This window comes from Salmo salar, chromosome 01 (assembly GCF_965601325.2).
Source record: "Salmo salar chromosome 01, fSalSal1, whole genome shotgun sequence".
NCBI classification, from domain to species: Eukaryota; Metazoa; Chordata; class Actinopteri; order Salmoniformes; family Salmonidae; genus Salmo; species Salmo salar.
In genome coordinates, this window is record NC_138291.1 from 6,641,241 (window position 1) to 6,653,952 (window position 12,712).

At 42.2% G+C, this 12,712-nt stretch overlaps 1 protein-coding gene across 1 annotated transcript in view; it reads left to right on the forward strand.

The window, feature by feature from the left end:
- Positions 1–10,476, forward strand: part of atl1 (atlastin GTPase 1) — a 52,781-nt gene extending 42,305 nt beyond the window's left edge. Inside the window, exons 11-15 of the mRNA XM_014194332.3 lie at positions 871–942; positions 2,017–2,169; positions 3,564–3,842; positions 6,905–6,919; positions 7,203–10,476. Coding sequence (XP_014049807.1) covers positions 871–942; positions 2,017–2,169; positions 3,564–3,842; positions 6,905–6,919; positions 7,203–7,328 — 645 coding nt within the window. The 3' untranslated portion in view covers positions 7,329–10,476. The remainder of the gene's footprint in view (positions 1–870; positions 943–2,016; positions 2,170–3,563; positions 3,843–6,904; positions 6,920–7,202) is intronic.
- The last annotated feature ends 2,236 nt before the right edge of the window (positions 10,477–12,712 follow it).

The window sequence follows — 12,712 nt, forward strand, 5'->3', positions numbered from 1 at the left end:
GAAACAGGAGATAGACCCCTGCTCCTATGAGCCGTTCTCATCAAGCTGCCTCACACTACAGAAACAGGAGATAGACCCCTGCTCCTATGAGCCGTTCTCATCAAGCTGCCTCACACTACAGAAACAGGAGATAGACCCCTGCTCCTATGAGCCGTTCTCATCAAGCTGCCTCACACTACAGAAACAGGAGATAGACCCCTGCTCCTATGAGCCGTTCTCATCAAGCTGCCTCACACTACAGAAACAGGAGATAGACCCCGGCTCCTATGAGCCGTTCTCATCAAGCCGCCTCACTACAGAAACAGGAGATAGACCCCTGCTCCTATGAGCCGTTCTCATCAAGCCGCCTCACTACAGAAACAGGAGATAGACCCCTGCTCCTATGAGCCGTTCTCATCAAGCCGCCTCACTACAGAAACAGGAGATAGACCCCTGCTCCTATGAGCCGTTCTCATCAAGCCGCCTCACTACAGAAACAGGAGATAGACCCCTGCTCCTATGAGCCGTTCTCATCAAGCCGCCTCACTACAGAAACAGGAGATAGACCCCTGCTCCTATGAGCCGTTCTCATCAAGCCGCCTCACTACAGAAACAGGAGATAGACCCCTGCTCCTATGAGCCGTTCTCATCAAGCCGCCTCACTACAGAAACAGGAGATAGACCCCTGCTCCTATGAGCCGTTCTCATCAAGCCGCCTCACTACAGAAACAGGAGATAGACCCCTGCTCCTATGAGCCGTTCCGGCTCAGACAAGCCAAGGCTTACCGCATTACAATGCATTATGCCACACACACACATATATATATATATATATATATTCCTGACAAAGATATAACATGTGTTCTGTTGTGTTTTGTTCTCTTTCCTCAGGCCACAGCAGAGGCCAACAACCTGGCAGCAGTGGCAGCAGCCAGGGACCTGTACAACAAGAAGATGGAGCAGGTACTGTAAGAAGGCATGGTTGTTTCTATATTTACCTCCAATTCTAATGCTGCTGCCTTCCTGAGACCTACTGAGACCTACTGAGACCTACTGAGAGCTACTGAGACCTACTGAGTGCTACTGAGAGCTACTGAGAGCTACTGAGACCTACTGAGACCTACTGAGAGCTACTGAGACCTACTGAGAGCTACTGAGAGCTACTGAGAGCTACTGAGACCTACTGAGAGCTACTGAGAGCTACTGAGAGCTACTGAGAGCTACTGAGAGCTACTGAGACCTACTGAGAGCTACTGAGACCTACTGAGAGCTACTGAGACCTACTGAGAGCTACTGAGAGCTACTGAGACCTACTGAGACCTACTGAGAGCTACTGAGACCTACTGAGAGCTACTGAGAGCTACTGAGACCTACTGAGACCTACTGAGACCTACTGTTGTCCCTCCCGGATCCAGAAATGTTTTTTACCCCCCTCCCTTCTTCCGGCCAATAGTCGTCGTCCCCGGCCAATAGTCGTCGTCCCCAGCCAATAGTCGTCGTCCCCAGCCAATAGTCGTCGTCCCCCCCGCCAATAGTCGTCGTCCCCAGCCAATAGTCGTCGTCCCCAGCCAATAGTCGGCATTCCCCCCCCCATACTCGTTTCCCCCGGCCAATAGTCATTCCTCCCGGCCAATAGTCATTCCCCACCGGCCAATAGTCGTTCTCCTGAAGAGTGAATACTCTTTTTCAGGCGTTTTTCAAACCTCTCCTCGAGGGAACCCAGCCGTTCCATGTGTTTGATCTATTCCAGAGCTAGAACACCTGATTCAACTAATCATCAAGCCCTTGACTAGGTTAACCAGGTGAGCTAGTTCAGGGCTACAACAATGTTGTGAAACGTCTGGGGTTTAACCAGGTGAGCTAGTTCAGGGCTACAACAATGTTGTGAAACGTCTGGGGTTTAACCAGGTGAGCTAGTTCAGGGCTACAACAATGTTGTGAAACGTCTGGGGGTCCCCGAGGAGAGGTTGGAGAACCACTGCTCTATTATCCCACTATGGTGAAGGTATCTAATAACCACCCCTCCTTCCTTTCCAGGTGTGCGGTGGGGACCGGCCCTTCCTGGCTCCGGCAGAGCTCCAGGCCAGACAAAGTGACATCAGAGAGGAAGCCCTCCAGGTGTTCCGAGGGGTCAAGAAGATGGGAGGGGAGGAGTTCAGTCGACGCTACCTGCTACAGCTGGAGGGAGAAGTATGTCACCGCTGTCTTCCGCTCGGGAAACCTTTCTTAACCATTAGCCCAATAGGAAATTCCCTCTTGGGTCGAGGGTCAGGTGACACTGATTTTAAGTCGCAAAGAAGTAAGGCTACCTCATCACGAGAGTGTATGTCTGAGTTACCTCTGCTTCATTCACCATTTCAAACAATCAACCTGAATACATAAACATTGAGGGGCGGTTTCCCGGACACAGATTAAGCCTAATCCTGGACTAAGGACTATGCTTAATCTGTGCCCTGAACCCGCCCGTTAAATACATATTTGGCAAGTGGCAACCCAGCTAGCACATAACGTTCTGAGAAGCATATTTTTCTTAGACCTTGGTGAAAGCATGGTTGTCCAATGGATATTTGTTGCAAGATAACCCAGTTATATTCTGTTCTCAGCAGCAACAAAACTCTCTCTATCCTCTACCTTTTTAAGCGGGTTCAAGTGCGTTGGTCACACCTCATCTTAATGAGTGCTTGTTTTCCTTTGAAATGGGGTCTGTTTGAATAGACAAAAAAAACATGGCAAGCTAGCTCCATCCTGGTAGCGCAGAGGACTCATTCCATGGATAGAGAACAGAAGATCATAGTCTTGAATTAAACATTTTTATTTTACCTTTATTTAACTAGGCAAGTCAGTTAAGAACAAATTCTTATTTTCAATGATGGCCTAGGAACAGTGGGTTAACTGCCTTGTTCAGGGGTAGAACGACAGATTTGTACCTTGTCAGCTCGGGGATTCGAACTTGCAACCTTTCGGTTACTAGTCCAACGCTCTAAACACTAGGCTGCCCTGCCGAATCTCACTGACGCCATGCCACAATAAAAAATACATGTGTTTTAATGTTTTATCTGTGCTTGGAGTTTAAATCAGTTAACCTCCGCTAGCAGTGTTATTAAAAGTTCTCAGAACATTATTTAACTATCTTCTCAGAACGTTAATAAATCCTCCCAGGAAAACGTTCAGGGAACCATAGTAAAACGTTCTCAGAACCTCCCTGGAAACATAGTAAAACGTTCTCAGAACCTCGTTGGAACCTAAAAATGTATGTTCCCAGAAAAGGCGAAGTTTTCACGACCGTTCTCAGAATGTTTAAAAAACGTTCAGTTTTACCCGTCTGGCAACGTCTTTCATTCCCAGAACCAATGAGAAACCAAAAACGTACGTTCCCACAACTTCCAAGGAACGAAATGTGCTAGTTGGGAAGTGGAACCAATCACCTTAACTAGTGTTGCTTTCCCAGAATTCCCAGTTTTTCCAGAAATCCTGGTTGAAGGATTGCAGATTTTCTGCTTATTCCCTCTTGATTCCTGCACTTCTGAAAAACCTGGACATTTACTCGAATTTTGCAACCCTAAACATAACCAACTTTGTTTCAGGTGGACGAGGTGTTCGTTCAGTACATCAAGCACAACGACTCCAAGAACATCTTCCACGCCGCCCGCACCCCGGCCACGCTGTTCGTGGTCATCTTCAGCATGTACGTGGTGGCGGGCATCACGGGCTTCGTGGGGGTGGACATCATCGCCAGCGTGTGTAATATGATTCTGGGCCTGGCGCTGATCACCCTGTGTACCTGGGCTTACATACGCTACTCTGGGGAGTACCGAGAGCTGGGCCAGGTCATCGACCAGGTGGCTGGAGCCTTCTGGGACCAGGTAAGTCCCAGAACCTACTTTATGTATGGCCAGGAGGAGTAGCGGGAAGTTGCGCCAAGACCCTGATCTTGGTTCAGTGTAGAATCTTCCCCACTAATGTTTAAAGTTACAATTGGGGGAAAGGAAGCTGATCATAGATCTGTATCAAGGGGAAAGTTCAGTGTGTCAAAATGGATAAGGTGTCCATTTTAGGACATTGTCACCTTACTTCACCTCTAGTTGAGTCGACCTGGTATTTTATTTCTGACCATGTACTCTACGGCGTTACCTTATAAATGTGTACCTTAACCAATTGAGTCTCACCATAACGGCGGCGCATTTTGGACTCCTAACCACTTTTAAACATTGTGTGATTGGTTTGTACCACTCTCCGAGGGTGTCTTGGGAAGAGTTGGGATATGCAAAAAAAAGAATTTCCAATTCACACGTGTATTAATAGGACAAATATAAGCACCCACCAAATGATTTATATTACAAACTGTATGCTTTCAATTAATGGGTCTTTCACTTGAATGTCTTTTTAATAGTCTTGGCATATTATAAAAAGTATTTCAATGTTTTATATAAAACATTTAAATACGTCTTGGCATATTATATGTCTTGGCATATAATATTATATGTCTTGGCATATAATATTATATGTCTTGGCATATTATAAAAAGTATTTCAATGTTTTATATAAAACATTTAAATACGTCTTGGCATATTATATGTCTTGGCATATAATATTATATGTCTTGGCATATTATAAAAAGTATTTCAATGTTTTATATAAAACATTTAAATACGTCTTGGCATATTATATGTCTTGGCATATAATATTATATGTCTTGGCATATTATAAAAAGTATTTCAATGTTTTATATAAAACATTTAAATACGTCTTGGCATATTATATGTCTTGGCATATAATATTATATGTCTTGGCATATTATAAAAAGTATTTCAATGTTTTATATAAAACATTTAAATACGTCTTGGCATATTATATGTCTTGGCATATAATATTATATGTCTTGGCATATAATATTATATGTCTTGGCATATTATAAAAAGTATTTAAATGTTTTATATAAAACATTTAAATACGTCTTGGCATATTATATGTCTTGGCATATAATATTATATGTCTTGGCATATAATATTATATGTCTTGGCATATTATAAAAAGTATTTAAATGTTTTATATAAAACATTGAAATACTTTTTATAATATGCCAAGACTATTAAAAAGACATTCAAGTGAAAGACCCATTAATTGAAAGCATACAGTTTGTAATATAAATCATTTGGTGGGTGCTTATATTTGTCCTATTAATACACGTGTGAATTGGAAATTAGTTTCCAATTCAGAGTTTATTTCTTCTGCATCCGTAGATACCAACAATTAGTCTGTGTGATTAATGGTGGCTGAGCTAGAGAGGTTTGTGTGACAAAGGGGCGGATCCCGAAGGGGCTCGAGGGGGCGGGGTCTTTCTGCAGTAAAGTCTGTAGAGTCGGAGTGGTTGGAGCTTCAAATTATTAGAACATTTCTATGACAGTCACAAGCTATACAAGAGTTGTTAGAAGGTAAGGGCTTCTTCTACATAGAAGATCATCGGAAATCCCAGCACATAGTGTCTATAATACTGTAATAAGTTCACATAGTTGCTGCTACAAACTCCGAACTCCACACAGTTGTCACTGACTAGTTGGATATTAATTTCCCACTGAGTAAATGATTTCTGTACTTACAGCATTCATATAAATTCATTTTTATCAGGTTGTTGCTTTGGCGGACCTTATTTTATTGACATTTGTCAGTAAAACTCATGAAATCAACTGTTTATGTCAAATTGTTGTACTTTAAGCTGTCGTTATCCTGGGATTTTTTTTTTTTTTAAACACTTCATTGTGAGGCTAAATGTAAGGGCTGGACTTGCAGATAAATGAAAGTCAGATAAATAAAAAGCAGATTTTTGCTGGGGTATCGGGACAGATACAGTTAAATTGGTTCAAGATTTGGAGAGTCCTAGACCACAGGGTAACCTTGCCCTGAGACCAGTCTGTAGACTCTAAAGAGGTACCCAGAAATGCCCCTGGTTAGCTTAAAAAGCCAAACTTAACACAATAACTGCCAATTCATTTCCAGGAATATTGCCCGTCTGTCTGGTGTGGTGCGTGCGTTTGTCGATCACGCCGTGTGTAGTCAGTTGATGTGATAACTGTCTTGTGGGTTGACAGAAATACTTTCCCCAACACGTTCTCAATTCAATGTTAACTACAAAAGTAGGCTTACCTTACCGGTTTGCGAACTTTGCCACGGAATGAGCAGCAGCAGTACAGAACCATTGGCAAATTAGACGGCACATTCCTCACCTGCTAGATGTGCAATTATGGGGAATTACACGTTCCAGACCAAAATGGTATTCTGCTGTGATTTAAGCATTGCCATGAACTCAGAACATCCAATTTTGTTGTTTCTCTATGAATTATTGTAATTTTGAGGGGAAAAAAAGAAACCTGAGAAAATATAATTATGGGAAAATATAAAACATAATTTGGTGAAAATATAAAACATAATTTGGTGAAATTTTTTTAGATTTTATAGAGCACCGCTTAAAGTTGTTTATTAACCATTATTTGACCAGGTATATTTACAAAAAATATAGTGTACTACTTCCTCTTGTACACTAAGGACCAGGAGAAGAGTTGACAACATAGTGTACTACTTCCTCTTGTACACTAAGGACCAGGGGAAGAGTTGCAGGGAGAGGAGAATGTTCCTATTTGAAAGCTAGAAAAAAAATCAGCAGTTAATCTTTTTTAAATAGCTCTCATGGTAGAAAAGTCCCCTGACCTAGAGACATGTATTTACAGAGCATCCGAACCACTAGGTGGCGACATACACCCAGATGACCGTGTTGAACAATACGACATCTGGAAATGATCAAAGTATTTTTCAGAGTTTGAGCTGAAGGAAACAAATATTTATAACATGTTCATATTTATATTACACTTGATATTTGTATTATTTGTCTAAGACTGGTTTTTTTTGTTTGTTTCGCTCTGTTTTGCAACAGGGAAGCACAAATGAGGTAAGTACACGGGGGGGGGGGGGGGGGGGGGTATATTTTCCTATCTATCTTGAGCATTCCAATAATGGTTAAAGTCCCAAATGCACCCTCTTCCTCTGCTGTTGATCAGGCTCAGTATAAGTCTACATTTGACCTAGGATGTAACCTTTCTGTATTTCGCCATATTGCACATTTGAAACAAATTATCTTTAGCATTCTGACAACGGTTAACATGTAGAATTCCACCCCTCTTTTTTAGCCAGATAGTGACGACCCCTCTCTCCTCTCCTATTTTCCTTTCCAGGCTCTATATAAGCTGTATACTGTTGCAGCCAGTCACAGGCACCTGTACCACCATGCGTTCCCTGGCCCCCAGGCCCCCGGAGAGATGAGCGAGACCCCTGAGGAACCCACCAGGAAGAGGAACTGACCTGGCGACCTGATTGGCCAGAGCACAGCAGGGACTGCTGGGTATCTCTTCAATAGCATGATGGATAGAGAGGGGGGGGGAGGAGGGGGAGGAGAAGCAGGAAGGAGGGGGAGGCATCCTCACCCGTTGGACATTCTTTTACTATGGTATTGGCTGGAACAGTCCAGTGAAGCGTTCACTATTTTAAATCTTAATGTGGACAATGTAATGTCCCAGAGGTAGTGGCACAATCTCCCTTTGAACTGGGTTGCTTGGCCTGTTGCCTTCATAATAATGGGTATTTCACATATCATTGTCTTTCACAAACCACATTCAACCTTTTCTGTCTGTCTGTCTGTCTGTCTGTCTGTTTGTCTGTAAGTAAGTAAATCTGTAAATACACGCAGAACAGCAGGCAAAGAGGTGTACAGATCACACTCCACATGCAAATTCCTAATCAGCAGTTTTGTTTGGACTGAGGTGCAGTAAGTTACAGTTAACTGCTGATTTCGTTGTGTTTACTACGCGAGATAGCATGACGGACGTCAGCACTGACAGTTCATGGCATCACCATCACTTTAGAATGTTATCTGTCGGAAGACAATGCTTCTGAGTTCATGAATGGGAGATTTCCTGAGCAATGCCATTGAGGAGGATCAAATTAACCTCTGACCTATAACAGAATGGTGGTCCATGTATATTGATTTTCATGTTTTATCAGGTTAAGTGCTTGCTTCTCTAAGGAATTTATTCCATGTTTGAAAGCCAATGGTTGTGTCCCAAATGGCACCCTCTTCCCTATATGGTTCACTACTTTTTCTTTTACCAGGGCCCATAGTGCTCTGGTTAAAAATAATTTTATTTTACTAGGCAAGTCAGTTAAGAACAAATTATTTTTAACAAACGGTCTACCCCGGCCAAACCCTAACGACACTGGGCCAATTGTGCGCCGCCCTATGGGACTCACGGGCCGGTTGTGATACAGTCTGGAATCGAACTAGGGACTGTAGTGACGCCTCTAGCACTGAGATGCAGTGCCTTAGACCACTGTGCCACTCTGTAGGGAATAGGATGTCATTAGGGACACGTACAAAGTCTTTGTTTAAATATACCTATTTTTGTCAGCATGGTAACTCATCAGTGTCTACCATTTTAGGCTCTCCAAGCTTATCTTCAGTGCGGTATATTTCTTGACATTTCACATGTTTAGAGCTTGTACTTGACCGGGAACTTTGTTTATTTTTGTAATATAGGTACTGCGTGCCAATGTCATGCAACTACAGTTTCATATACAGTGGGGGGGAAAAAAGTATTTGATCCCCTGCTGATTTTGTACGTTTGCCCACTTACAAAGAAATGATCAGTCTATAATTTTAATGGTAGATTTATTTGAACAGTGAGAGACAGAATAACAACAACAAAATTCCAGAAAAACGCATGTCAAAAATGTTATAAATTGATAGCTACGACAGCACTCACACACCTGCTGCATTATGATACCACTTGTTGGGCAGAACACAAGCATCCATTGTCTATAAAACAAACCCCTCACACATGTTTTGGTTTGGGGAGCTGGGGTGAGCTGTCTGTACTCCCTTAGTCTGTACCCATGATGTCAGAGTATCATACACAGAGATTCAAATAGGGCCCTATTCAGACTTGAGATAAGTTGACTTAAAAAAAATGCTGACTTAAGTCCATGTTCTCTGAATCGGGCCGATATAGCCTATGTTGTCTCTATGGTCACACATTTAGCCTGGAACAGAATTGACTGCCGGGGCTGAGATCAAGAGTAAGTCACTGGATAGTTTAGTAGATATGGACCAGTGAGTAGGCGGCGATGGGCCGGCTAGGTGAGTAGGCGGCGATGGGCCGGCTTAGAGGTAGACAGAGAAATATAGAACATTATAAACAGTTTCACTACAGTTGACTATATTCTATATATATTATATTTGTCTCTATCACTTCATACTAGTCTGCTTCTTGCACGATTTGGTAAAAAAATGATATTTTAAACTGGATAATGAGGGCTGGGGGAGAATAGATGGTAGTAGATAGTGGGGGGAATAGATGGTAGTAGATAGTGAGGGAATAGATGGTAGTAGATAGTGAGGGGAATAGATGGTAGTAGATAGTGGGGGGAATAGATGGTAGTAGATAGTGGGGGGAATAGATGGTAGTAGATAGTGGGGGGAATAGATGGTAGTAGATAGTGGGGGGAATAGATGGTAGTAGATAGTGGGGGAATAGATGGTAGTAGATAGTGGGGGAATAGATGGTAGTCTTACCAACTCCTGTGGTCAATGTCATGCCACTGTGACAATGACCATAGGAGTCTGTCTATCTGGACTACTGCATGGGAAAAGACCAGAGGGGTATACTACAACACAGGATCAATGAGTTAGTTTGATAAACAACCAGAAATAACTGTGGATTTTCTGATTCATAGAAAAGCTAATACAGTATATGTGTTTTTGGTTGTTGAGTCAGTTAGACTATACCCATTTCAAGGCTATCTTCCTAAGAAATAGAAAGTTTATTTTAGAATAATTCAGGCAAGTTATCTGGCTAACTCCTTGATTCTGCTGTGCGGTATACCCTTCTGAAAGGCCACACCGTCTCCTCAACAGCTTGTACTCGTTAAGCAGTAGTGGTTGTGTTATTGTTGGGAACGCTTTTCCGTGTTTGCAAACAATATATCTTGTGGGCTTGGTGGACTGTTAAAATGTGTAGAGTGTGTTAAATTTGATGAGAAAACAACTATCCAGTTGTTGCTTACGCAAAAATATAAACAGCTTATTTTTCGGGGGGTAATTTAGTTGTTTCTATGTTTTATGTAACCTGTAAGGTTGTTGTTATGGTTACATGTCAAGCAGGATGTCTATAAAAAAGGTCTGACCAAAGAGGTTTGTACTGTAACAATCTCTCAGAGAGAGCCATGAACACGCAAGCCCAGGGCTTGAGTCCAAAATGGCCCCCCTATTCCCTTTATAGTGCACTACTTTATGACTAGGGTCCATAGGATTAGGGTGCCATTTGGGACGGACAAAGACAAATACACAGCAGCAGCATCAAAGTGGTTTCATCCTCATGGTCTTCCACACTACAGTATAACGTAACCATTCACAACAAGTCATCGTTTTTTTTATTAAAATGGGAGAAAAACGTGTCTGTTGTCTGAGCTTCAATATACACAGTGACTGAATAATGAAAGGAGGACGTCAGCTGTCCTGCTGCACATCTGGGCCGTGCCTGAAACAGGAAGGGGAGGAACTGCAACCTGCAATTGTCCAATGAGAAATGTTCATTGTTGTTTTCCGTTACAGAAACGTTACTCAGCACGACCCAGGTATTGACTTGTGGAAAGAAAACGAATAGATATTGGTCAGGTTTAGTACATGTATCTGCCAGTATGGTGTTACAAACAACTATGGAACCAGAATCATCTCCAAACTGGGATTCAATTATTTATTGACAGTTGCTTTTCCAAAAGCCAATAATTACAAGAACAAAATAGTAAATGACAACGGCCAATGAGAGGTTTGTGTGAATCGTTTGAGGAGTAGCTACATAGTTGGGTGTTTTGAAGGGAAAAAAAGTCTAAACATTTTAGGCCCTCTTCACAGGCTTGAAACGTATGTTCTTTTTTGTCACAGTAGATTTTGTGTTTGTCCTGGATCTGCCCTTCAGAAAGGGTTAAATAAATAAATATTAATATAGATCATCCTGAACCGATGGGTTGGGAGCCAGCCGTACGGTGACATCATCCTGAACCGATGGGTTGGGAGCCAGCCGTACGGTGACATCATTCAATATCAGTCCATTAAAAACAAGGCATTACAAAATCCACATCAAGAACATAACCAGTTATCGGATGTTATATCCCAAATGGCACCATATTCCCTACGTTATACTAACCCTATGGGACTAGTGCACTAGGGGATAGGGTGTCATGTTGGACGTAACCAGAGTTAGTCTTGATACAGAGGAAAATGCACTTCAGTTGTTTGGAAAAGGCATCTGAACCTTCAGTGATATACAGTACAGTGCCTTCAGAAAGCCTTCAGAGTCCTTGACTTGTTCCACATTATGTTAAGTTACAGCCTTATTCTAAAATGATTAAATACATTTGTTTCCTCAACCTACAAACAATACCACATAATGACAAAGCTAAAACAGGTTTTTAGAAATGTCTGCAAGTTTATTAAAAATAAAAAAACAGAAATACCTTATTTACATAAGTATTCAGACTCTTCGCTATGAGACTAAATTGAGCTCAGGTGCATCCGGTTTCCATTGATCATCCTTGAGATGTTTCTACAACTTGGAGTCCACCTGTGGTAAATTCAATTGGTTAGACATGACTTGGAAAGGCACACACCTGCTACAAGACCATGGTGATTGCCTACGGAGCTGTGAGGGGAACGGCACCTCCATACCTTCAGGCTCTGATCAGGCCCTACACCCAAACAAGGGCACTGCGCTCATCCACCTCTGGCCTGCTCGCCTCCCTACCTCTGAGGAAGCACAGTTCCCGCTCAGCCCAGTCAAAACTGTTCGCTGCTCTGGCACCCCAATGGTGGAACAAGCTCCCTCACGACGCCAGGACAGCGGAGTCAATCACCACCTTCCGGAGACACCTGAAACCCCACCTCTAAGAAATACCTGGGATAGGATAAAGTAATCCTTCTAACCCCCCCCCCCCCCCCTTAAAAGATTTAGATGCATTATTGTAAAGTGGTTGTTCCACTGGATATCATAAGGTGAATGCACCAATTTGTAAGTCGCTCTGGATAAGAGCGTCTGCTAAATGACGTAAATGTAATGTGAATGTCTATAAGATCCCACAACACAGGACTGGCTTCGGGACAAGTCTCTGAAAGTACTTTGTTGGACGCTCAAGTACAGAGTAAAAAGGTCTGAATACTTACGTAAATTAGATATTTCAGCCCCCAAAAAATAAGTTAACGTAAAACCTGTTTTTGCCTTGTCATTATTTGATATTGTGTGTAGATTGAGGAGGGGGACGACGACGACTTAATCCATTTTAGAATGAGGCTGTAACGTAACAAAATGTGGAAAAAGTCCAGGGGTCTGAATACTTTCCACTGTATATGAACTATGCCATGCCAAATGGCACCCTATTCCCTTTATAGTGCACTTCTTTGGACCAGGGCCCAGAGTGTCTTAATACACAGATCGCATTATAATAAGGATATTCCTGATGTGTAGTGATGCAGTGAGCCCTGAGTCACACCAATGACTGCATCGAATGTGATGCTTTATCCTACAGTTTCAGGTCTTCACATAAAATATGTAATATCAAAGATGTACATTTCTTGTGCAAGGCAATTACACGTTTTAGAGGATTGTCTTATTTAAAAATAATGACATTTAAAAAAAAC